This window comes from Pleurodeles waltl, chromosome 3_1 (genome assembly GCF_031143425.1).
Source record: "Pleurodeles waltl isolate 20211129_DDA chromosome 3_1, aPleWal1.hap1.20221129, whole genome shotgun sequence".
Taxonomy (NCBI): Eukaryota; Metazoa; Chordata; class Amphibia; order Caudata; family Salamandridae; genus Pleurodeles; species Pleurodeles waltl.
In genome coordinates, this window is record NC_090440.1 from 433,543,121 (window position 1) to 433,569,124 (window position 26,004).

At 43.8% G+C, this 26,004-nt stretch overlaps 1 protein-coding gene across 2 annotated transcripts in view; it reads left to right on the forward strand.

Moving 5' to 3' along the window:
- TICRR (TOPBP1 interacting checkpoint and replication regulator) overlaps positions 1–26,004 on the forward strand; it is a 472,392-nt gene that overhangs the window by 183,526 nt on the left and 262,862 nt on the right. For both annotated transcript variants that reach the window (XM_069222701.1, XM_069222703.1), the window contains exon 12: positions 6,179–6,418. In XM_069222701.1, the coding sequence (XP_069078802.1) occupies positions 6,179–6,418 (240 nt within the window). The remainder of the gene's footprint in view (positions 1–6,178; positions 6,419–26,004) is intronic.

Consider the following 26,004-nt stretch of genomic DNA (forward strand, 5'->3'; position numbering starts at 1 on the left):
TATTTCTGCTTCCCATTTGATGATGGCATGCATTAGTCATGCCTTTTCCTGTTTTCACTCCTCCCCGAGCGCAGTGACCAAGTACTCAATCAATACGCTGTTCATTTTTACAGCATGTGTTTTGGACCTACTTCGCTTCTACGCCCGGGGCGCTTAGAGCAGGCGGCATGCGAGGCAAGGGGGTGACGTGCACAGTACTGCTTCCAAGCAGCCAGCCCTGCTGCCAACATGGCCAAAGGTGCACTTTCAGTCTTTCTCTAAGACGTTTTTTTAAATCAGGCTAGAAGGTTTCTTTTCTCCTGGACCCTACGTTCAGGGGATGGGAGCGAGGAGCACTGCAATTAAACAACTTCACGACTTCTGAAGGGGGAGGGTGGAGCGCAGAGCGAGAACAGAAGCTGCCTTTTGGGAATTTGCCTCGCGCTTTTTGTTTTTCAAATGTTTGTTGCTTCAGATGTCTGTTTCCCTGGGATATTTTTTTTTTTTACATCTGAAGTAACAACATTTGAGTAACCAAAAGCACGAGTGGATTAGTTACATTGCATCCTCTTCGCTCCACTCCGCCACACGTAGGCTCCTGGAGAAAAGAAACCTCCTGCCTGATTTTAAAAAAAATAGCCTCATTTCATCAGCATTTTGTGTTGTGTAGGAGGAGCGGAGGCTGGAGGTCATCAAGCTGCATAAACAGTGCCTTTCCGGGGCAGCTGTTAATATTACGAGAGGCGGCTGGCAAGCCGCGGTGCTGCATTTACCTTTTAAGTTGTAAAGACAGAGGCAACGTCTGCAGAGAGATCTGCTTATCTGGTGAGTCGAAGCGCCTGTGTGTAGAGAACGCCTGCCTCCTCCCACTGGCCTTGTGGTCAGATATGGGTTGCCTTGCTCAGAGAAAATTTCAGGTTGCTAGCAAATACATGTCACATTTCCGCAGTGCACATTGTTCGTACAAAGGTTTCACAGGTCTACGCCTTGTGATTTAATGTTTAGATGCCCTCTTGCACCTTTGCTTTGACTGAGATTTTCTTTCCATCTAGCTTTACGTTAGTACTCTGTCACCTACACACGTTCTAAAGCCCTTTACTTGCTTAATGTTCCTGTGCCATTTTAATCCCAGAGCCTGTTTGACATGTTTATTCCTTCTATGTAACATGTTTTCATTTAGTTCACCAGGACCCCAAAATAACTGTGATTTCCCCTATATGAGCTCGTTCAGCCCCGTTACTAGCTCTTAGTCGAGTTTCCTCAGACTTTACCAGCAGCTCCAAATCTTCCTGGTGGTTCCGATTTTCTAACTTTTATTTTTTTGCCATTCATTCCAATTTTAAACTGCTGCATCAGTTCACACCACTTAAACGCTAACAGCGCTAACTCGATCGGAGTTTTGGAGCACTTTATCAGCAATCCTTATTGTACCAGACCCTCTAAAACAGGTGCCTGCCCTACTCTCTTTGATAAGTAACACAGCTCTGAAACTTATCTGCTTTGAATTTTGTGAGTGCCATTTTCCTGCGAGGTTTGTGCATGCGTTGTTTTCTGAACAAAAACATATTTTTGTTTAGCAGAGAGATGAGGGATTTCCGCACTCCACAATGTAAGGGATTGGGTCACGCATGTCCACTTTCATCTTCAACAATTAATTTGCATGTTGAAAAGAAATCATTCTATACAGTGTGTGCTGCCGGCCAGCATATTAGTGTTTAATGCAGGCAGCCTAGAGTTGTTAGCAAAGGCTGCTTCAGGGAAGCTTAGCTTCCTGAGAGTTGTGCATGGTGAAGATTTACTGCACTTCAAAATGTTAGGAGCCCAGAGTTCACATTTCTGGAATTCCTCAATTCCCAGGGAGAGAGGGAAGGGGTGCTGGGGCTCATTATCCCAGCATGGCAGAGACAAGCATCCCCAGACTTCTGGATTTTGACACAGTGCAGTTCTGGGTGTGCACTGCAGTCGTGATTGTGACTACATGTTTACTGGAGTCAGGACGTTTGGTTCAGTGTTGACACTGCAAGTACAAATTAAAAACCTTTGCCGCAGGTTTTATCATTATGCACACAGCAGAATCGAGAAAACACAGAAGTCCAAAACGTCTCTGCAAATGTCATAACCCACAAGTGTTAAAAATGAGCCTAGTTGAAAAAAATATTTAGCGCACCTCCTAGAAACTTTTAATTCTCTGCAATACAGTTACACTTGTACCAAATAATAATATTTACAAAAATATAATGACAATGCTTACATTTTTTTCTGGAGATAGAGGAAGAAGGTTAATGGAAGTGCTTTACTTATAAGCAGGGCCACTGGAATTATGTGGCCGAGAGGACCAAATTGTGCGGCAGGATTGACCAATTTAAGTGGCAAGAAAAGTTCAGTTATGCATTTACAAGGCTAATAGCTCTAACTCAAACAAATGCGAGACCTATTGCATTGCAAATGCTTGTTTTTATTGCTGATGTGACGTTCGGTCTCTTCCTCTTCGAGAGAATGTGCATCTTCAACTGATCCATTGTTAGATTGATTTGTTCCACCATCTAGTTCGGATACATTGCACTGGAACCCTATTTATCTTCGATGCATTTGCGGTCCGTGGAAGCACAATATAGAAAAAGAGGGTCTTTCAGGGAGTGCCCTTGATGAGGGGCAAAATACGCTTCCTCTGACCAGCACGTCTGCAACCTCTGCTGTCGCCGGAGCACAACGACCAGGACTGCCCTGCCTCTGGCCTGTTCTACAACAAGAAAGCCCTATGCTCCAGACCATGGGGTAGGTGGTGGAGGAGGAATATTTTGCAGATGAAAAGCAGCAGCTAGAGATGAATGATGACCTGTAGAGGGCGGTGTCATGTTGTGCAGTCTGCAGTATGTTGCTTCTCAGGACTCCAGTCAACATGAGGTGAAAGACTATGACAAGTTGATGATGCCGCCCGTGGAATCTCTGGAGTGTCAGACAGCATAGGGGTCAGTACCCAGGACAAAGACAGCAAAAAGGGCCGTGAGTACCCAGTGTCACTACTGGGGTGGAAAGTATTGTAATTATTCTGAAAAGTTGCAAAACATGATCAGAGACGGATGGTTTCTGAATAAAATGCAAAATCACTATAGCTTACACTATGAAACACCCCTGCCTGCAACACCACTAAAGAAGCCTGCTAAATTCCATCAAGAAAGTAGAATCCAATATTCTTTAGAAAAATAATTGTGAAAATAAATTCCACGTTATCTACACAAGACGTGGTCTGATTTGAAAGAATTATTTAGAACAAGAATTTAGACTTAATTTGGATCAGAAGATTGTGATTAAATAGATAAAAATGAGAAATTCAGGATGTTAGTCCTGCACCATTTTGTCTTAAGCTACATGCGTGACATCAGGTGTTCCTTGATCTGCAGGACTTCTACTTTGAGATTGCCACTAAACATAAAATTGTCTAGACTTCATTGTAAGAAGACAACTACAAATACAATGTCCTGCGCTTGTTGTAAAATCAACTCTACATAAGAGATAGCATTGTGCCTATGAAAAAAACATTTTTCACATACCTCTTCCAAGATAATTGGATAATAGCTCAGTCTTTCGATACAATACTTTTAGACAACTTCTTCTCTTCTTCAGGACCTAGAGATTTAGATAAGTTGTACAAAATCAACAGATGTTGTTTATGTTACAGATAATGGCTGCCTGGCTTGGGCACAACAGTAGATAACAAAAAACACAGAAGTGTTTTACTTGGAGATAGTCTTTTCAACAGGAATGGCGTTGTCTGCGAACAATACAGTCCCAGTGGTTTGACTGATCTCTGCGAGTCTCCATTGTGTCCTGCATTTTCATTGACTGATTGCTTGACTCAAGCCCATTTCAATTTATTGGAAATCTTTGGAGTCATACTAATGCAGCTTGGGAGGACAAACTCACTCTGTCACAAGCAGCAGCAAAATCTCTTAAGTGTGGTACAGTCTGAAAAGTCTCATGGTGAGAGCGCTAGTCCACAAGGACTAAGACTAATGTATACCTCACAGGCTGGGAAGCTTTTTGCAGAATCAGTTGCAGCACAGTAGTAGTTTTTTGGAACTCAAGCCAATTGATCAAAATTAGCAAGAAATTATTATTGGCAGGAGGATGTCGCACTAAAAAGTTATTTATAATGCGAGTTAGGGCTACCAAAAGTAGGCTTATTTGCTAAGTAGCTGCATGCTATATGATGGCTCCAGCCCATCCTAACTTGAAGGATTTCTTAACCATACTTCACGTTCAAATGAAGTCAAGGTGGCAGATGACTTCAATTAAGTCCGTAGTCCAATACTAATACTGTTTGTGGGACCATGATAAGTGGCTTATCCTTCGGGTTTACTCTTCTTGGAATGCCAGGCACAGGTACTATATATCAAGTTCTTCTATTGTACATACTAGTTTTAAGTTTTTCACTTTGCCATATAATTGATAGTGGTATATTACCTTACAGTTTGCACAGGATTTGATGATCCATATCATAGAATGGGGCACGCCGTAAGGCGATTTTTTTTTTTTATTATTTTTATTTTTTGGTAGGTTTGGACTTTGTTGACCATTTACTTCATTCACATTCTTTGAGACCGTTTTTTGCGTACCTCACAATAGTGTCTCCATGGTTCACCCTCTTTTTCTCTCAGGATGAGTCTACCACTGCTCCTTATTTGATTTTCCAAGGTCTGTTTCTTTGTCACGTCATCCAGGTGCCCACCTTCCTTTAAAATACAGTAGAGGCACGGTTCTTTATTCTTCCACTTGTTAATATACAGTGGAGGTACTTTTCTTTACTCTTCTCACAGGGCTTCAGTCACAATTGGATGCCATGTCCTTAATCAAACAATACAATTTTATCTTGATCATTTGTCCATGTTTGTACTTCACAGCCTTGAAACGCCACAGTAGTAGCGAAACACGTGTTGGCTGTTACGGAAGAAATTGTCAACAAAGGACTTTCACATAAGTGGTTTTGTTGGTATTACAAGTGCTCCATAAAGAAGAACTTATGTTCCATGAAGGACTGGTCTGGAACTTCTGCAACTTTTAATATATACAAAGAATACTTGTTGGGATTAATTTTGAGTGCTGTGGCCTGACTTTGGTATTTGTACGCCATGTATCCTGTTGAATAAATGCTCATGCCTTAGGGTAGTTGGGCATAAGACCATTCAGCACCATCATTCGATCACCATTTACAGTGATCATACCATAAAATAAAACTTTATTTATATTACGGTTGGACACACATAGGAAGTGCAGTTAATTTACCATTACTACCCTTTTTTGCTGTTTGTTTGTATTGTTCCTTTTTGCGGTTTTAACTCTGGTCCTCAAAACCTAATATCTAAAATTATTTTTTGCTAAAAAAAGACTTGCTCAAGCTGGCAGACGTGAGGCACATGATAGAAATGAATAAGTGTAAAAAATAAGATTCTTGTGACAAGTAGTTTTATGACACATGTGACAACTTCAGCATGTCCTGTGTTTTGGGAAAGAGTGGATGTTAGTTTATGATTTTAAATAGGACTCCTGTGATACAGAACCAGGATCACAAGTACTGGTAACTCTGCCACGTAGGCTCAAAGAAACTGACTTCTCTCCGCTTTCTTCCTGGGGTAACCAGGAAAGTAGGGCAGATTCCAAAAGTAGTATAGCAAATTTTTTATGATGTCTGCATCAATACATTAATTTACAGGATAAAAATGCAGTTTATTAGATTTGTTTGGCATAACCTGAACTCCTCATGTATCATTAAGCTAAATGAGTATGTTATCTGTTTAGAATGAATGGGCCTCACCGGTCATTGAGTTTATTTATTATGTGTTGCTGTATGGGTTTCCTGCCAATACCACCTTCTTGAGTAAGACGTGACTGCTAAGCTTTGCTACCCTTAAAGGGGCACGTGTCTAAAGAGGGGAAATTGAAATGAAACTGTACTTATGGTACTAGTAGTGAACTGTGGGACTCACCACAGATTCTGTCTCATAATCACTGATGCCAGAAGAACAGACCTCACATTAATTATCTGTGACTAGTATGTTTATTTAGTCCACTTGTGTGTTGTATGGCGTCACCAAGTAAAGGAAATCTATCTTAGTTGTTAAAATAGAACAAATTGACTTAACCGTTTTTTTTTGCAATGTGAATCATCTGGTAATCTATAAGGACTGGTTGCTTCTCCCAGGTACATATCATCTATACCAAAGATTCTTGGAAATCTGTACTTCAGTCTGGGTACACAAATGCCTGAGAAGCTGGCCACTGCTCTTCCTGCTGATATATTTGGTGATGACTCCTTGACTCACGAGAGCACCTCTCCTACACTTAGTCATCCACCAGCATCTACTGTGCCCAGTACTGCTTCAATAAACAAAGAAGCTGATCAACTTGAAGAGCTGCGCACCAGATCAGCCAAGAAGAGAAGGTATTGCCGCATTGTGATACACTATTCAGATTGATTTGATTACTCTCTGCTAGTATTTTAAAAATTGGATTTTACAAATTAATTGAAAAATTTTCAGTCGTAAAACTTCCTATACGTGCAATATGATGTTCTCCAGCACTAGATCTTTAAATGAATCCTTCCCCATAGTCTAGGATGGAGCATTCAGTCACTTAATAGCAGAGCATAATAGCATTTCGCAACAGAAACAAGGCAAAAACCTTTAGTAGTTGTCCACCTCATTAGAATCGCCCCAACTCCATCTAGCAAGGTGAAAATGCTTAAAACTTCATGCCCCCTAAGGCCACCATAGTTAAGATTTCTGCCGGATGTCATGTGTGCAGGGTGTCTCCACCACTGAGCTCTGCTCATTTTACTCTGTTGCTAATTCAGCTTACTATATATATATATATATATATATATATATATATATATATATATATATATATATATATATATATATATATATTTTTTTTTTTCCAATGGCATGTGTAGCTGCAGATACACATGCTATGCACAGGTCCTGCCATCTAGTGTTGGGCTCGGAGTGTTACAAGTTGTTTTTCTTCGAAGAAGTCTTTTCGAGTTACGGGACCGAGTGACTCCTCCTTTTCGGCTCCATTGCGCATGGGCATCGACTCTATCTTAGATTATTTTCTTTCCGCCATCTGATTCAGGCGTGTTTCTTTTCACTCCGGTTGTTTGAGTCAGAAAAATATTACAAACTCTTTAAATTCATCGGTATTGTTTTCGATCGAGTAACATCTATCAGGCCTTTCGATCCCGAAGAAGCCGGCTTCGGAGACGAAAAAATACACATACATAGAGGAGCATGGGCTTCCCAAGCAATTAAAAGAAAGCCATAAATTTGCAGAAGAACTTACTCAAATGGAGGATTTTGACAAGAAACAGGCCAGAATACAAATTCATAAAGACACTGCACCGCCTCTAAAAACAGAGGAAACTGGCCTTTCATGGACATTTGGACACTGATCAGCCACCGGCTAAAGTGCCAAAACCAAGACAAAGATCTCCTCCTCCTCAGTTTTCACCTCACCAGTCTCCTCCTCATTCTCCTCACCTAACTGTCTCCCCGCCTGCTACCCCCACTGCACAGTCTCCATCACACTCTGTACAGTCACACCAGGATGACACTGACCCATATTGGACCTTTATGATGATCCCATTTCAGATAATAGTCCAGGGTGCTATCCATCAAAGCCATCACCCCCGAGGATAGCACCTCATATACACAGTTTCTGGCCAGAGCAGCAGCATTTCACAATGTAACCATGCACACAGAACCTCTTGAGGATGACTTTTTATTTAACACGTTGTCCTCAACTCACGCCACCTACCAGAGTCTACCCATGCTTCCTGGCATGTTAAAAACATGCACATCAAATCTTCCAGGAACCAGTTCAAGCAAGAGCTATTACTCCAAGGGTAGAAAAGGAATATAAGCCACCGCCTTCAGACCCAGTTTTTATTACCCAATGGCTACCCCCAGATTCTGTAGTGGTCAGAGCAGCAAGGAAGAGGGATAACTCCTAGTCCTCTGGGGACACACCCCCTCCAGATAAGGAAAGTAAAAAGTTCGATGCTGCCAGTAAAAGGGTGGCATCACAGGCAGCTAATAAATGGCGTATAGCCAATTCCCAGGCACTAATGGCCAGATACGACAGGGCCCACTGGGATGATAAAGGACATTGTCCAGCATCTCCCCAAGGACCAGCAGAAGAGAGCCCAGCAGGTAGTAGAGGAGGGACAGGCAATTACCAACAATCAGATCAGGTCGGCGTTAGACTGCACAGACACAGCTGCAAGAACTATTAACATGGCTGTCACCATTAGGCGTCACGCATGGCTTAGGTCGTCAGCCCTTAAACCTGAAATTCAGCAGGCTTTTTTGAACATGCCTTTTAATATTTGGAACACAGGTTGATAAAGCCATTGACAAAATGAAAGGGACGCCAACACTGCCAAGGCTATGGGGGCGCTGTATTCAACTCAATTCAGAGGCTCATTTCGAAAGCCTCAATATAGGGGAGGCTTTAGACCCCAACCATCTGAGCCATCTTCCCCCCAATCCAAACCCTCTTACCAGACACAATACCAAAGAGGGGGGTTTTGGGGAACCTACAGAGGACAATTTCCCAGATCTAGGGGAAAATATCAGCCCTCAAAGCAACCCACGCATGCCAAACAGTGACTTCATCCACATCTTCCCTCACCACACTTCCCCTGTGGGAGGAAGACTACAAAAGTTGCACACCCACTGGTTACCCATCACAACAGACAATTGGGTCTTACCATTATCCAACATGGTTACTGCATAGAGTTCACACAAACTCCTCCAGATATTCCCCCAAAACCACACAAACTCTCATCTCAACACATTTCAATGTTGCAAACAGAGGTTCAGGCACTATTACTCAAACAAGCCATAGATCTTGTGCCACATCATCAAAAAGGAACAGGGGTTTTTACTCCCTGTATTTCCCCATTCCCAAAAAAGACAAAACACTGAGACCAATACTAGATCTCAGAACTCTCAATCTCTACATCCGATCAGAACACTTTCACATGGTAACACTACATGGTGTAGTCCCACTGTTACAACAGCAAGATTTTATGGCAACACCGCATCTAAAAGATGCGTATTTTCAAATACCCATCCATCCAGCGCACAGAAAATATCTCCGATTTGTAATACAAGGAAAACATTACCAGTTCAAAGTGTTACCTTTTGGGATAACAACAGCTCCCAGAGTATTTACAAAATGCCTTGCCGTAGTCGCAGCATACATAAGAAGACAACATATCCATGTCTTTCCATATCTCGACGACTGGCTAATAAAAGCCAACAGTCAAAAACAGTGCCAATATAATACACGTTATGTAATAAACACCCTACACACACTAGGGTTCTCAATAAACTACCAAAAATTGCACCTACAACCAGCGCAAATTCGGCAGTGTTTAGGAGCCACATTAAACACCCAAAGAGCACTTGCAATCCCAAGTCCACAAAGGGTACAGTCGTTCCACAACATATTGCCAAAAATACAGCCAAACCAACAGTACACAGTCAAATTTGTCATGAAACTGTTAGGCATGATGGCATCATACATCGCCATTGTCCCAAACGCAAGATTAAACATGCAGCCCTTACAACTGTGCCTTGCAAAACAATGGTTGCAGGCACATGGTCACCTTCAAGCTCTAGTGTTGATAGACCGTCAATCACACATCTCGCTTTAGTGGTAAATTCCATAAATTTAAACAAAGGGCGGCCATTTCAAGATCCTGTGCCTCACACTATTATTACAACATATGCATCAATGATTGGATGGGGAGCACATCTCAACAATCCCAACATTCCGGGACAATGGAATACCAAACAAAAACAAATTCACATAAATCACTTAGAACTGCTAGCAGTATTACTACCACTAAAAGCTTTTCAACCTCTTCTTGTTCACAAGCACATTCTCATCAAAACAATATGACAACAATGTACTACTTGAACAAACATGGAGGAGCCCACTCATCACAACTTTGCCTTCTAGCACAACATTTTTTGCATTGGGCAATTCACAACAACATTCACCCTGTAGCTCAGTATATTCCAGGTATTCACAATCAATTAGCAGACTGCCTCAGCCGGGATAATCAGCAAACACACGAGTGGGAAACTCACCCCCAAGTGCTTCACAAATACTTTCACCAGTGAGGAACAACAGACATAGATCTATTCGCCACCAACCACAACGCAAAATGCCAAAACTTCGCATCCAGGTACCCACACCCTCGTTCCAAGGGCAATGTTCTATGGATCAACTGGTCAGGGATATTTGCTTATGCTTGTCTCCCACTCATTCCATTTCTGGCCAACAAACTGCGTCAAAACAGACTCAAACTCATACTTTTAGCACCAAGGTAGGCACGTCAACCACGGTATACAACATTGTTAGACCTGTCACTAGTACCACACATCAAACTACCAAACAGGCCGGACCTGTTGACACAAAACAAACAACAAATCAGGCACCCCAATCCAGCAATACTCACTCTTGCAATCTGGCTCCTGAAATCTTAGAGTTTGGATATCTACACCTTACACCAGAATGTATGGAAGTGATCAAACAAGCAAGAAAACCCACTACAAGGCTGTGCTATGCAAATAAATAGAAAAGGTTTGTTTTTTACTGCCAATCCAAACACATCACTCCTTGCCGCATCCATACAGGACATTGTGGGTTATTTACTCCATCTACAGAAAGCAAAATTAGCCTTTTCATCCAGTAAAATACATCTCACAGCTATTTCAGCTTGTTTACAAAATATACAACACAAGTCTCTATTTAGAGTGCCTGTCATCAAAGCCTTCATGGAGGGTCTAAAACGTATCGTACCTCAAAGAACACCACCAGTACCTTCATGGAATCTTAATAGTGTACTCACATGACTCATGGGTCCACCGTTTGAACCCATGCATTCGTGTCAAATTCAATTTCTAGCATGGAAAGTAGCATTCCTCATGGCAATCACTCATTACGAAGAGTTAGTGAAATACAAGCATTCACTATTGAACAACTCTTTATACAAGTACACAAACATAAGGTTGTACTTCGCATAAACCCAAAATTCCTACCTAAAGTCATCTCACCGTTTCATTTAAATCAAACAGTGGAACTTCCAGTCTTCTTCCCACAGACAGACTCAGTAGCAGAAAGAGCATTCCATACATTAGATATTAAAAGAGCTTTAATGTATTACATTGACAGAACAAAATCATTCAGAAAGACTAAACAGCTGTTTGTCGCATTCCAAAAACCCCATACTGGTAATCCTATCTCAAAACCAGGCATAGCCAGGTGGATCGTAAGGTGCATCCAAACCAGTTACCTAAAGGCTAAAAGACAGCTATTAATAACACTAAAAGCACATTCCACTAGGAAGAAAGAAGCAACAATGGCATTTCTAGGAAATATACCAATGACAGAAATCTGTAAAGTAGCCACTTGGTCAACACCTCATATATTTACCAAGCATTACTGTGTAGATGTGTTAGCAACAAAACAAGCCACAGTAGGACAGGCTGTACTAAGAACACTATTTCAAACAACTTCAACTCCTACAGGCTAACCACCGCTTATTGGAGGAGAGCTGCTTTGTAGTCTATGCATAGCATGAGTATCTGCAGCCACACATGCTAACGAACAGAAAATGTCACTTACCCAGTGTACATCTGTTAGTGGCATGTTCCGCTGCAGATTCACATGCGCCCTCCCTCCTCCCCGGGAGCCTGTAGCCTTTTAAGTTACATTCAAGTTTGTGTGTGTATGTGTGTGTATATATGTATATGTGTATATGTGTATATATATATATATATATATATATATATATATATATATATATTCCATTGCATAGACATCTCTTTGCTTACACTCTATCACTCCTACCTTATCCTCTGCGGGAAAACAATCTAAGATGGAGTCAATGCCCATGCACAATGGAGCTGAAAAGGAGGAGTCGCTCGGTCCTGTGACTCGAAAAGAATTCTTCGAAGAAAAACAACTTGTAACACTCCGAGCCCAACACTAGATGGCAGGACCTGTGCATAGTGTGTGAATCTGCAGCGAAACATGCCAAGAACAGATGTACACTGGGTAAGTGACATTTTCCATATATAATCACTGGGAAAAAAGGTTACAGGGATGTTATAGTTAGGTTCACATTTTACCAAAACAAAACCATAGAAATTCAGCAGTTATATTATACTTATAATAAACAGATGCATTTCTATGGTTTTGTCTGGGTAAAATGTGAACCTAACTATAACGTGCCTGTAACTTTTAGTTTTTTCAGTAAACTTCTTTTGTTTTGTTTTTTAAACGTAAAGTAATATATCAATACGATACATTAACCCCTTTGCTGCCAGGCCTTTTCCCCCTCCTGTGCCGAGCCTTTTTTTGGCTATTTGGGGCAGTTCGCGCTTAGGCCCTCATAACTTTTTCTCCACATAAGCTACCCACGCCAAATTTGCGTCCTTTTTTTTCCAACATCCTAGGGATTCTAGCGGTAACCAGACTTTGTGGCTTCCCCTGAAGGAGACCAAGAAATTAGCCAAAATACAGCAAAAATTTCGTTTTTTTAAAAAACATGCGAAAAAAGGGCTGCAGAAGAAGGCTTGTGGTTTTTTCCCTGAAAATGGCATCAACAAAGGGTTTGCGGTGCTAAAACCACCATCTTTCCAGCTTTCAGGAACAGGCAGACTTAAATCCGAAAACCCCATTTTTCAACACAATTTTGGCATTTTACTGGGACATACTGCATTTTTACTATTTTCTGCGCTTTCAGCCTCCTTCCAGTTAGTGACAGAAATGGGTGTGAAACCAATGCTAGATCCCAGAAAGCTAAACATTTCTGAAAAGTAGACAAAATTCTGAATTCAGCAAGGGGTCATTTGTGTAGATCCTACAAGGGTTTCCTGCAGAAGATAACAGCTGAAATAAAAAAATATTGAAATTGAGGTGAAAACAACTGCCATTTTACTCTAACTTTTTCTTGCGATGTCAGATTTTTGAAAGCAATATACCGTTACGTCAGCTGGACTCTTCTGGTTGCGGGGATATATAGGGCTTGTAGGTTCATCAAGAACCCTAGGTACCCAGAGCCAATAAATGAGCTGCACCTTGAAATAGGTTTTCATTCTATACCGGGTATACAGCAATTAATTTGCTGAAATATAAAAAGTGAAAAATAGGTATCAAGAAAACCTTTGTATTTCCAAAATGGCCACAAGATAAGGTGTTGAGAAGCAGTGGTTATTTGCACATCTCTGAATTCTGGGGTCCCCATACTAGCATGTGAATTACAGAGCATTTCTCAAATAGACGTCATTTTTACACACTGTCTTACATTTGGAAGGAAAAAATGTAGAGAAAGACAAGGGACAATAACACTTGTTTTGCTATTCTGTGTTCCCCCAAGTCTCCCGATAAAAATGGTACCTCACTTGCTTGGGTAGGCCTAGCGCCAGCGACAGGATATTCCCCAAAACACAACGTGGACACATCACATTTTCAGAAAGAAAAAAGAGCTGTTTTTTTACAAAGTGCCTAGCTGTGGATTTTGGCCTCTAGCTCAGCCGGCACCTGGGGAAACCTACCAAACCTGTGCATTTTTGAAAACTAGACACCTAGGGGAATCCAAGATGGGGTGACTTGTGGGGCTCTGACCTGGTTCTGTTACCCAGAATCCTTTGCAAACCTCAAAATTTGGCTAAAAAAACCACATTTTCCTCACATTTCGGAGACAGAAAGTTCTGGAATCTGAGAGGAGCCACAAATTTCCTTCCACCCAGCGTTCCCCCAAGTCTCCCGGTAAAAATGATACCTCACCTGTGTGGGTGGGCCAGGTGCCTGCAACAGAATAAGGCCCAAAACGTATAGAGATAGAGGGGATAGCACAGCGAGTTTATAAGGACATATTCTTCTTTTATACATCTTTAGGCTGACTCTACTTTGGGGACCCACATAAGTGAGGTGTCATTTTACTTGGGAGACTGAGGGGGAACACTGGGGAGTAGGAATTTTGTGCTGTAGCGGCGATCGTACAAACGAAAGTCAGGAAAATATGCTTTTTTAAGCAAATTTTGAGGTTTGCAGAGGAGTCTGGGTAAGAAAATGTTGGGGGATCCACGCAAGCCACACCTCCCTGGACTCCTTCGGGTGTCTAGTTTTAAAAAATGTCTGGGTTTGGTAGGTTTCCCTAGATGAAGGCCCCACCCAGGACCAAAAACATAGGTCCCCCCCCCCCCTCCCAAACACAGGTAGTTTTGTAATATATCATTTTGATGTGTCCACATACGTCTGTGATGTGCCAAACACTAAAATTGTGAAAAGAAACGCACTTAGGTTATGTGAAAAAGACCCCTCACCCACCAACCAAGTTGGTGGCATGCTTCATCATCGGGGTCCCACCCGAGGCACCTAGCGTGTCACAGGTGTGCTGCGACGCCTGATTACAGCGGAGCATCTTTTGTCATTTTTACCACACATACTGGTTGGATTTGGCACGAGGGTGAGTGATGGTTCAGCGGATCAAATTTTATTAACAAGAGATTTCACAAAAATGAAATGCACTGTTAATAACTGAAAGGCAAAAAACTGAACCAATGACTCACAGCTCGTGAGCTGTAAAGCCGCGACAAGGCACCAACCGCTTTACGGTCCAGTCACACACCTTTCATACATGACACGCACAAGACCATTCACACCGCCAGCCACGGGCCCAGCACATTACAACACTCACATCGACAGACAGCGCCACTCAAGGGCCCATCACTTACATACGCCCACATGCCTGATACAACAATCGTACCAGCTGATGGGAGTGTGTGGACTGGTGTTTGGCTGGCAGTGTGTTGTAGTAGCCAACAGCAAGTCAATATGTACACTATGTACACCCTCAGCCAAGCCCCACTCCATACACAATGGCATCATTTATTTTTATTTTATTTTTAAACAGAGGAACCCCTAACTAAGTAGAAATAATTACAAAACTACAAACACAAAAGCTCTAACTAAGTACATGACAGAAATGCTAACCATGAAACTGAACACGTGAAAATACAAAACAGACATGAGTTTACACTCCTGGTTGTTCCCAATAATTTTTCTGGGTGTGATAATTCTTAAAACAACCACCCACACACAGCCCAGGCTTTGAAGGACAATCTGGGCAGTACATTTGAGTCTCCCTCCGGATACCTCTTCGAAAACACACTCTACATTTCTTAGCTGGAAAGTCTTTTTTGGGTGTGGGAGGAATGTGCTCAGCAAAATGGCGATCTTTCAATCTAGCCACATCCTCCACCACTGCTTCTCTAGGAACTCTGGCCTGTTCCACCACAATAAGGCTCTCTATCACGGACTCCTGAAATTTCACAAATGTCATCTTTGACTCTGGAGACCTATCCTTAAACACAATAAAAGCATTAAAGGTTGCTAAGTGGAAGAGGTGAATTGCTAACTTCTTATACCAAACGTAAGACTTACGAATAGCAGTATAAGGTTCCAACCAACTCTATCTACACCTCCCATGTGCTTATTATAATCTAAAATGCACACAGGTTTGCGCACTTCAGCAACCTGGCCCCAAACAGTCACAGGGGAAGTACTCTCATCCTGGATGGTACTTAGCATGTAGACATCCCTCTTGTCTAAAAATTTCAAAGCTAGCAGCTCATCATTCCGAAAGGCACAGCACTATCCCCTCAAGTTTTTTACAAACAAGCTCCCTTGGATAGCCTTTCCGGTTACAACGAATTGTGCCACAAGCAACAGTGTCCACTTTAAACAATTCCTTGAACAACTGCACTCCAGTGTAGAAGTTATCTACATAAAAATGGTGACCTTTGTTGAACAGTCATCTGCCAAGATCCCGCACAATTTTCTCAGGTGCTCCAAAAGTGGGAGGACAACCAGGGGGGCCAATATTGGAATCCCTACCAGTTTAGACACGGAAACTATACACATATCCTGTACTACTTTCAGACCGCATATACAATTTAATTCCATATCGTGCCCTTTTTCTAGGAATGTACTGCCTAAAAACCAAATGACCCTTGAAGAGGACCAAAGACTCGTCCACACTTATCTCTTTTCCTGGAACATAGACCTCCGAAAACCGATCTACAAAATGATCAAGGACCGGCCTAATCTTAAAAAGACAGTCAGAATCAGGGTGATCTTGTGGCAAGGCTAATACATTGTCAACAAAATGCAGCATCCTCAGAAGAAGCAAATACTGATTACGACTCATGGTCGCAGGCAATATAGCTGTTGCCATCAAGGGACTAGTAGACCAATAAGAAGCCAGTGACGGCTTCCTTATCAACCCCATCAAAAAAGTCAAACCCAAAAACTTTTTCATCTCCTCCAAATTTGTGGGAATCCACTGGGCAGCTCTAGAGTGTGGCCTACGTCTAGCAGCGTTGTCCCTCAAATGCTGCTCCACATACAAATTAGTCTGCTCAACAATCTCTTCCAAAAACACATCATCCATGAATAACTCAAAGAAATTGACAGGCAAAAAGTTCTCCGTATTGGCGCTACACCCCGGGAGACCAGTAAAGGCAGGCAACTCTGGCTGCTCCATGTTTGGGGCAACCCAGAGAACAGGTCTTACAATGGGAAACCTTTCAGCCCCAGGTTGCTGCACTAATGGCACATCAGTGTCCTCCTCTAAAACAGGCCCTTCATCTGCACTGAGTGTGGCTTCCTCATCAGAAGATTCCTCTCCAACAGAAACATCACTGCCAGAATCTCTCACTTCCTCCTCTGCCTCAGATGCAGAGTCCGTCTCATAATCATGATCAGACAATGACTCAAAAAGCATACCAACCACCTGCTGAGCGGTCATCCTGCGGCTAGCCATGATCTTTCCTACTAAAATTAACTGGACAAATTCACCACCAACAACCAGCACTGTGTAAGATAAGTAATAAAGTGTAGCTTTATTAGTTTGAGTTATAAACTCAAAAACTATGCCGCTCACTTGCCTGAAAAAGCTTGAATCACCAGCAACTAATCTGCACAGACACAGCAATCACCAATGATATCCTACTAAAAAGAAAGAAAGAAAGAAAAGCAAATTAGAAATAAGACAAAACAAATATCATTGTGCACAAATCTAAGGACAAATTCACACACAATCCTGCATTTAGTACACTCCCTACAAACATGTAATTCATGCATGGCAACAATACTCCTTTGGAGTAAATTGTTTTTACTTACCTAAAACATGCAACTATGCAAACCGCAAGTCAACCACCGCCAAAACCGCAAGGAGCCACAGCAAATAAAGCAAAAGCTTTGAACTAGAACAATATCACAAATGCAAATACTTCATCAGTTGACAAACACCCCACCATCAAACATTTAGAAATTGGTGCCTAAGTGGATTCTGCCATAGGGGCAGATGGGCCTACTAAAAAAAAAGGCCTATATCCCCCCCCCCCCCAATCCACTAACACACTATCCCTGGTGTCTAAAAAAAAAAATAGGCCCAACTGGCCCCTAGAATAGTAGGCCAATCTGCCTCCAAGGGGGGCAGAAATGGCCATTAATAACTTGCCCCCTAAAGGGGAGCGACCCTTGCCGAAGGGGCCGCTCCCCGACACTCAACAAACACATCAAAATAAAAAATAAAAATCCCTGGCGTCTAGTGGGCATTCCTGCTGCCCGTCAGCAGGAATGCTCAAAGAGACACCGGGGGAAAGGAAAACCTTTTCCTTTCCCTCGTGCCTCTTTCTTTCAAACCCCCCACCCACCGGGAAGAGAAACTCACCTCTTCCTCCGATCGCTTACAGGAAGCAGATGGCTTCCTGCGCGACCGGCACCCTGTAATGAACTCAGCGCGCAATCGCTCATTATAGGGGGGTGGGAGGGTGGGGGTGGAAGGGGAAGGGCTTCCCCTTCCATCCCTGCCTTTGGGGGGTGGGGGGAAGCACACAGCGGGAGCGAGAGCGCTCCCCCTGAGCTGTGTGCCGAGGACGTAATGGTTACGTCTTCGGCACAGCAGCACTTTGCTGCAGGACGTAACCGTTACGTCCGCGGCACAGAACCGGTTAATACTACCACTGCTGCGCACTGCTGAAGACCAAAACCATATCGCGCACGTCCTTTGGATGTGTGCGGCGGGGGTATGGTGTGTGAGTGGATGATTTAAAAAATAAATAAATTCTGCCCCATTGGACTTCGGTTTCACGGATCCATTGTGAATTTACACTGGGGGTCGTGCTGAGTGCCGTAGAGAATCCGTGGATTGGGGGTGGAGGGTCAGGAGGGAAACCCATAAAAAATGGGAAATTTCTTGCCCCTTAGAGACCTCTTCATCTGTCCTATGCGATCAGGATACCTCTATCCTGACTGTTGGAAAGTATTCTCTCTTTGGCATGGTTACCCCCACTTTTTGCCTGCTTTCAGTGTACTTAGACTGTTTTCACTGGCATTCTGCTAACCTGGACCCCAGTGATTGTGCTCTTTCCCTCCAAATTTGGTTACCTTGGACCTTTGCGCGCTCCACAATTGGCATACTGGTGACCCCTTATAAATCCCTAGTATATGGTAATTGGATACCCAGGGCATTGAGACACCAGGAGTCCCCCATAGGCTGCAGCATTATGCCACCCATGAGAGCCCATGCAAAATGTGTCTGCAGGCCTGCCATTGCAGCCTGCGTGAAAAGTTGCATGCACGCTTTCATCACAGGTAATTTCACCAGGTCACTGTAAGTCAACCCCTTGGTAGGTCCTTCCAGCCAAAAGGCAACGGTGCAGGTGCCTGTGTGTGACACACCCCTGCAAGAGCAGTGGTCCACCCACTAACTCCAGTTCCAATGGACTGGATGTCCGGGGAAGCCATTTTAGCACGTACTGGCCACAGCTGTGGTCCAGCTACTTAATGGTCACTCCAAACCTGGGCAAGGTGTCAAACATGTCGGAATCATACCCCAATACTAATGCCAGTATTATTTGCATGAATCCATGCACTCTGGAGGCTCCTTGGTGGAACCCCCCCCCCCCCCCCCCAAGTATTTTTTATCCCAGTCTTTCAGGGGGTCATGGGCAGCCCACGCGGCTGCCACCCCTCAGATAGGTTTCTGAACTCCTGCTGCTTGACGAGCTCAGGCAAGGGAAGGCGGAACAAAGGATTTCTTGTAGGAGAAGCGGGCAACAACCCCTTCCTTGGAACTAGGTGTCACAAGACTTAGGAGGTGTAGCCTCCTCATGCCACCGGTTTGTTCTGAAGGGCATATTTGGTGCCCTTCTTGCATAAACAGGTTTACACTAGTCCAGGGACTCCCGGTCTCTGCTCTGGCGTGAAACTGGACAAAGGAAAGTGGAGAGACCACTCCCCTGTTGATCACCACCCCAGGGATGGTCCCCAGAGCTCCTCCAAGTGGTCACTTGGTTCTGCCATCTTGAAAACAAGATGTGCAGAGGCCCCTGGAAGCATCTGAGTGGGCAGGTCAGGCAAGTGGCATCAGTGACCCACTCTGATAGGTGGTCACAGTGGAAAGTGACCAGACCCCCTGTTAGAGCTATTTAGGGACTCCCTTGCTGGTGGGTCCCCAGATTAAGTGTGCAAGACTCCGCCAGGGCTCCTCTGCATCAACCTCTTCTGCTCCTGCCCACTGGAACTGGACACTTCAGTAGCCGACCAGACTGTAAATCCAGAGAGGACCGCACAACATTTGTTCCCCAGCTCCTTCCAGCAACTGCAACATTTCCATGGCTGCATCATCTGGGGTCGGCAAGACTTCAGCTGCACCAAGAAGAAAGAAAGAATCTCTCTTGGAGTGAAGGAGTCACTCCCATGCATCTGCAGGCACCTATAGCAACGACGTCTGGCTGTGTGGATCTGCCCTGCTCTGGAACTGTGTTGATCTTGCAACACAGGTGGTGGTCCGGAGGGTTCCCCCTGGTCCTCTGCCCATTTTGGAAGACGGTGAGCCCTTGCCTCTCCTTGTAGGGCGGTACCCTTTTGCACTGCGACTCTTGCAACTAAGGCTTGTTGTCCTCTGCTCCAAAGGATCTTCAGGCTCCAAGTAGCACCGGCATCCAGCACTTTATCCATACATGGACAGTCTCTTCTCTTCTGCTCCAGTGACGTGGGACTCCTCTCCAGGTGTGCTTATTGGGCCTCACTGCCACTTACTGTGCCTGCTGCCAGTGGGTTGCCTGTGGGTGCTGCAACTGCTTCTGCTGGCTTTCCCGACTGCTGAGGGTCAGCTGAACCTCGCTGGTCCTCTTCAGCCTTGAACTCTACTGTTGTTCCAACTTTCATTTGCCAAGGCTTGTTAGTGGTCCTCCTGAGCACTGACCAACTGTAACCCGGCGACCAACGTGAGACTTAATATTCACAGCTTCAAGGACTTGTCTGCAGCTCCTGGGCTCTACAGCTGACCTTCCTCCCCCGTCGACCCAGATCTTCATCTACAGAAGGGTGGAGAGTGGCTTCTGCCCATTCTGGACACACTACCGTGGACTGGGCTCTGTCCCCTTCTTTTACAGGTCCTCTTCTTCCGGAATCCAACCTTGGGTTCCTGTGGTCTTGCCCTGTTCTTGCAAAATTACTTTTCTAAGTCCTAGGTCAGGCAGTGCTACCTACTCTGTTCCAAAATACTAGCACACCCACAGGTTAGCCTCTGCTTTTTGGGAGGCACTGCTTTACAGTCTATGCAGAGCATACCACAGATGCCAGCAAATTAAAAATGTTACTAACCCGCTACGCATCTGTTTGTGGCATGTAGTGCTGTAGATTCACATGTGCCCATCCGCCTCCCCAGACAGCTCTGACTGTGGTAGTCGTTTCCACACATTTACACGCATATACATTGAATTTATATTACCATACACTACATTCATCAATGCCTGCGTGAAAACAATCTGATAATGGAGTTGTTGCCCATGCTCTTTATCAGCAAGAGGAGTCGTAATACGTTGTGACTCTAAAGGCTCTTCGGAGAAAAACAACTTGCAACCTTCTTGGCCCAACTAGATGGCAGAAGTATGCAGAGCATGTGAATCTACAGCACTGTGTGCCACAAACAGATGCTTACTGGATAAGTAACATTTTCCTTTTGCAACTTGTGAAGCTTTGACACTAATACATCATTCTAGCACTGCACAGAGAAATACACATCAAAAGTAATAGTTTTAAACAAAAACAATTACTAAAACTAGAAACTAGTTTAACCAATTCGCTGCCATGCCTCTTCCCCCTCAGGTGTCAGATTTTTTTGGCTATTTGGGGTAGTTTGCGCTTAGGCCCTCATAACGTTTTGTCCACATTTACCCACGCCAAATTTGCATCCTTTTTTTTTTTTTTTTCCCAACATCGTAGGGATTCTAGAGGTACCTAGAGTTTGTGGGTTCCCCCCTGGAGGAGACCAAGAAATTGGCCAAAATACCGCAATTAGTTTTTTCTTTATTTCTTTTTTTTCTCTAAATGGGGAAAAAAGGGCTGCAGAAGAAAGCTTGTGTTTTTTTCCCCTGAAAATGGCATCAACAAATGGTTTGCAATGCTAAAAATCACCATCTTGCCAGCGATCAGGAACAGGCAGACGTGAATCAGAAAATCACATTTTCCAACACAATTCTCCATTTTACTGGTAATTACTCCTTTTTTACTATCTTTTGTGCTTTCGCCTCCTTCCAGTTAGTGGCAGAAATTGGTGTGAAATCAATGGTGCATCCCGGACACCGAAACATTTCTAAAAAGTAGACAACATTCTGAATTGAGCAAGGGATCGTTTGTGTAGATCCTTCAAGGTTTTCCTACAGAAGATAACCCATTTAAAAAAAAAATATATATATATATATATTGAAATTGAGGCTAAAAAAAGAGCCATTGCTGTCCACGTTTTCTTCTATAACTTTTTCTAGCTATGGCAGATTTTTGAAAGCAATATACCATTACGTCTGCTGAACTCTACTGGTTGCGGTGATATGTAGGGCTTGGTGGTTCGTCAAAAACCATAGGTACCAAGAGCCAAAAAAGGAGCTCCACCTTTCAATGGGTTTTCATTGTATACCTGGTATACAGCAATTCATTTGGTGAAATATGAGTGGAAAATAGGTATGAAGGAAACGTTTGTAATTCCAAAATGGGCACACAATAAGGTGTTGAGAAGCAGTGGTTATTTGCACATCTCTGAATTCCATAGTCCCCGTACTAGCATGTGAATTACAGGGCATTTCTCAAATAGACGTCTTTTTTACACACTGTCTTACATTTGGAAGGAAAACATATAGAGAAAGACAAGGGTCAATAACACTTGTTCTTTTATTCTGTGTTCTCCCAAGTCTCCTGATAAAAATGGTACCTCTCTTTTGTGGGTAGGCCTAATGCCCGCGACAGGAAACACAGCATTGAGACATCACATTTTTACCTTGAAATCTGACATGTATTTTGGAAAGTACCTAGCTGTGGATTTTGGCCTCTAGCTCATCCGGCACCTCGGAAAACCTAGCAAACCTGGACATGTCTGAAAACTAGATACCTAGGGGAACCCAGGATGGGGTAACTTGTAGGGCTCTCACCAGGTTTTGTTATTCGGAATTCTTCGCAAACCTCGAAATTTAGCAAACAAAAAACGCTTTTTTCTCACATTTCAGTGATGGAAAGTTCTGGAATCTGAGAGGATGCACAAATTTCCTCACACCCAGCATTCCCCTAAGTCTCCCAATAAAAATGGTACCTCACTTGTCTGGGTAGGCCTAGTGCACGCAACTGAAAATGCACCAAAACACAACATGGACACCTCAAATTTTCCCAAAGAAAGCTGAACTGTTTTTTGCAAAGTGCCCAGCTGTGGATTTTGGCCTCTAGCTCATCTGGCACCTAGGAAAATCTAGCAAACCTGGACATGTCTGAAAACTAGATACCTAGGGGAACCTAGGATGCAGTAACTTGTAGGGCTCTCACCAGGTTTTGTTACTCAGAATTATTTGCAAACCTCAAAACTTAGCCCAAAAAAAAAAAACTTTTTCCTCACATTTTGGTGCTGCAAAGTTCTAGAATCTGAGGGGGGCCACAAACTTCCTTCTACCCAGCATTCCCCCACACCTCCCGATAAAAATGGTACCTCACTTGTGGGGGTAGGTCTAGTGCCCGCAACAGAAAATGCCCCAAAACACTACGTGGACACATCAAAGTTATCAAATAGATAACTACCTGTTTTTGCGGGGTGGCACCTGCGTTTGTAGTCCTAGGCTCAGCAGCCATCTAGGGAAACCTACCAAACCCAGACATTTCTGAAAACTAGACACTCGAGGGGGTCCAGGAAGGTGTGACTTGTGTGGATCCGCCACTGTTTTCTTCCTCAGTATCTTCAGTAAACCTCAAATTTAGCTAAAAACTCACATGTGGGATCACTGCACTGGTGCAAATTTCCTACCTCCCAGAGTTCCCCTCAGTCTCCCTATAAAAATTATACCTCACTTGTGTAGGTGGGCTAAGTGCCTGTGACAGGGAAGAGCCAAAAACTTATCAAAATTAAGGGGGAACCAAAGCAGGTCCAAAAGGGCAGTTTGAAAAAAAAATATTTTTAGGCTGACAAGTGGGGCAGAATTTTTATCTGTATAGATGCAGCAATGCTGGGTGGGTGAAATTTTGTTGATTCCTGCAGATTCCGGAAGGTTCCATCACAAAAATGTGTGAAAATGTGTGATTTCAAGCAAAGTTGGAGGTTTGCAGGGCATTTTGGGTAAGAAAATGGTGTGGGGTGCATGTGAAGCACACCACCCTGGACTCGCCCAGATGTTTAGTTTTCAGATGTGTCTAGGTCATGTAGATTTTTCTACATGGCAGCGCCCCAAAGTCCAAAAAGTGCAGCCCTCACCATTCCAAGTGGGACGATTTTGAGAGTTAAAACAACAAGTGATGGACGGAATGCTGAACATTGTCAAACACTCACCCCCAGTCACAGATCTGGGTTTAATCCATCGTTCTTTTGCTCACCATGCCATCCCAGTTTGGACCCAGCCATATGCAAACCAGTCTTTACCCTGTTCCTCATGGGAACAGTCCAGCCCGAACTGCCAAGCCAGGTCCTCACTGGACCGGAAACCAGCATCCTGGGGGCCGGTTTCGGGGTTTCACCCCTCATCAGCCAGGCTAGCTTGAATCCAGTGGCATGGGAAGCACGGGACCCACATCTGGGCATACCCTTCCCACTTAGGGCGACAAAGTAAAAACAACAAGTGATGGACGGAATGCTGAACATTGTCAAACACTTGAGAGTTAGACAAGCACTCATGGCCCAAATGTAAAACCAAAACCATCAAATGCCCTCTTGCTTGCTGTTGGGATAAGATCTTCAAGTGTGCGGGGGGACAGCTGAAAGGCTATTACCCCTTTCAGTTGGGATGGGGACAAAACCATGCCCATACTGGTTGGTAGCCACTACCCCACTATTTTTTGTTTGTTTGTTGGTTTTTTATTTCCCTAGCATGTAGTAGGCTTCCTGCCCTCCCCCTCTCCCCGACCTAGGGGAGTGGATTGGGGGTAATTGCTACCGGTGGGCAGAACAACTTTGTCCACATTTATTTGGGGTGAGGGTATGGCCCTATGCCACCCTCTTTTTTTATTTATTTAAAAAAAAGAAAATCCTCCCTGGTCTCTGCTGGGCTTTCTGTCCCCTCTGGGGGCAGATGGGCCTTAAATTAATAGGTGGATCTGCCCACAAGGGGGGCAGAAATGGCCAACAGTAGTGTGCCCCAATGGGGAGTGACCCTTGCCCAAGGGGCTGCCTCCTAAACAAAACACACACCAATCCCTGGTGCCTAAGTAGTTTTCTGCACCCCTTGGGGCCGATCGGCCTATTAGAAATAGGCCGATCTGCCCCCCGGGGGGGTTGGGGTTTGAGCAGACGTGGCCTAAAATAAATTTGCCCCCAGGGGAGCGACCCTTGACAAAGGGGTTGCTCCCCATCTGTAAAACCAACCATGCCTGGTGGTTTCTACCCCTCCTTAGGGGCAGATCGGCCTAATTAAAATAGGCCATTTATGCCCACCTTGGGGGCAGATCGACCTAAGATAATTTTCCCCCTAGGGGAGCGACCCTAAATTGGCACAAAAACAAAAAAAAATCCTGGTGTCTAGTGATTTCTCTCTCCCTTGTGTAAGATTGGCTTAAGAAAAATAGGCAGATGGCCTAAAAACAACCCCCCCCCCCCCCCCCTTTGCTTCCCACATGTACAAAAGGTATTTAAAAAAATAATAAAAAAAATTAGCTTTGGGGTCTAGTGGGTTCTGCCCCCCACTGGGAGCAGATCGGCCTAATTAAAATCGGTTGATATGCCCTGGAAGAGGAGGGGGGGGAGTGGGGAGAAAAGGCCTAATTTATAAAATGTCCCCCCAGGGGAGCGACCCTTTGGTGGGGGTGGTTTTAGAGGTGGAAAGGAAAGGTAAGGTATCCCTGCCCTGGGCGGTTGGAGGTGGGGGAGGGCTGCGGGAGGCTCATGGGTGGAGTGCTATCGCCCCCCCCAATGGGCCAGTCCCAGGACGTAACCGCTACGTCTTTAGCGCCTCAGCGCTGCAGCCAAGGATGTAACCATTTCGTCCGTGACGGGGAAGGGGTTAAACATAAACGATTAGTGCACTAAGAGGCTAGATAATTGTTTTGTAAACCCTGTATGTGACCCAGAATATTGTAGAGCAACATTATAGTCTATTAAATCAAGCAAAAAAGGTTTTTGTACACCGGTTATTCTGAACTCACTTATTTGAAGCCACTTTCATACAAGATAATAAGAAAAAACTTTTGATGAAATTATAATCCAAGGACCACATAATTTAAACAGGAAAGCGAGGATTATCCAGGTTATCCAGCATTGGATCTTTCATAAATTCATTTGCTTGAATCATTGCCCGTCGTCGAACTGGGAGTTCCACTGTATCCTAGAAAAGCAGTATGTAACAATTCCATAGGCTATAATGGCAGCAGCCATCAATTGAATCACCTGTTTGTCCTTTTGAAAAAAGAATC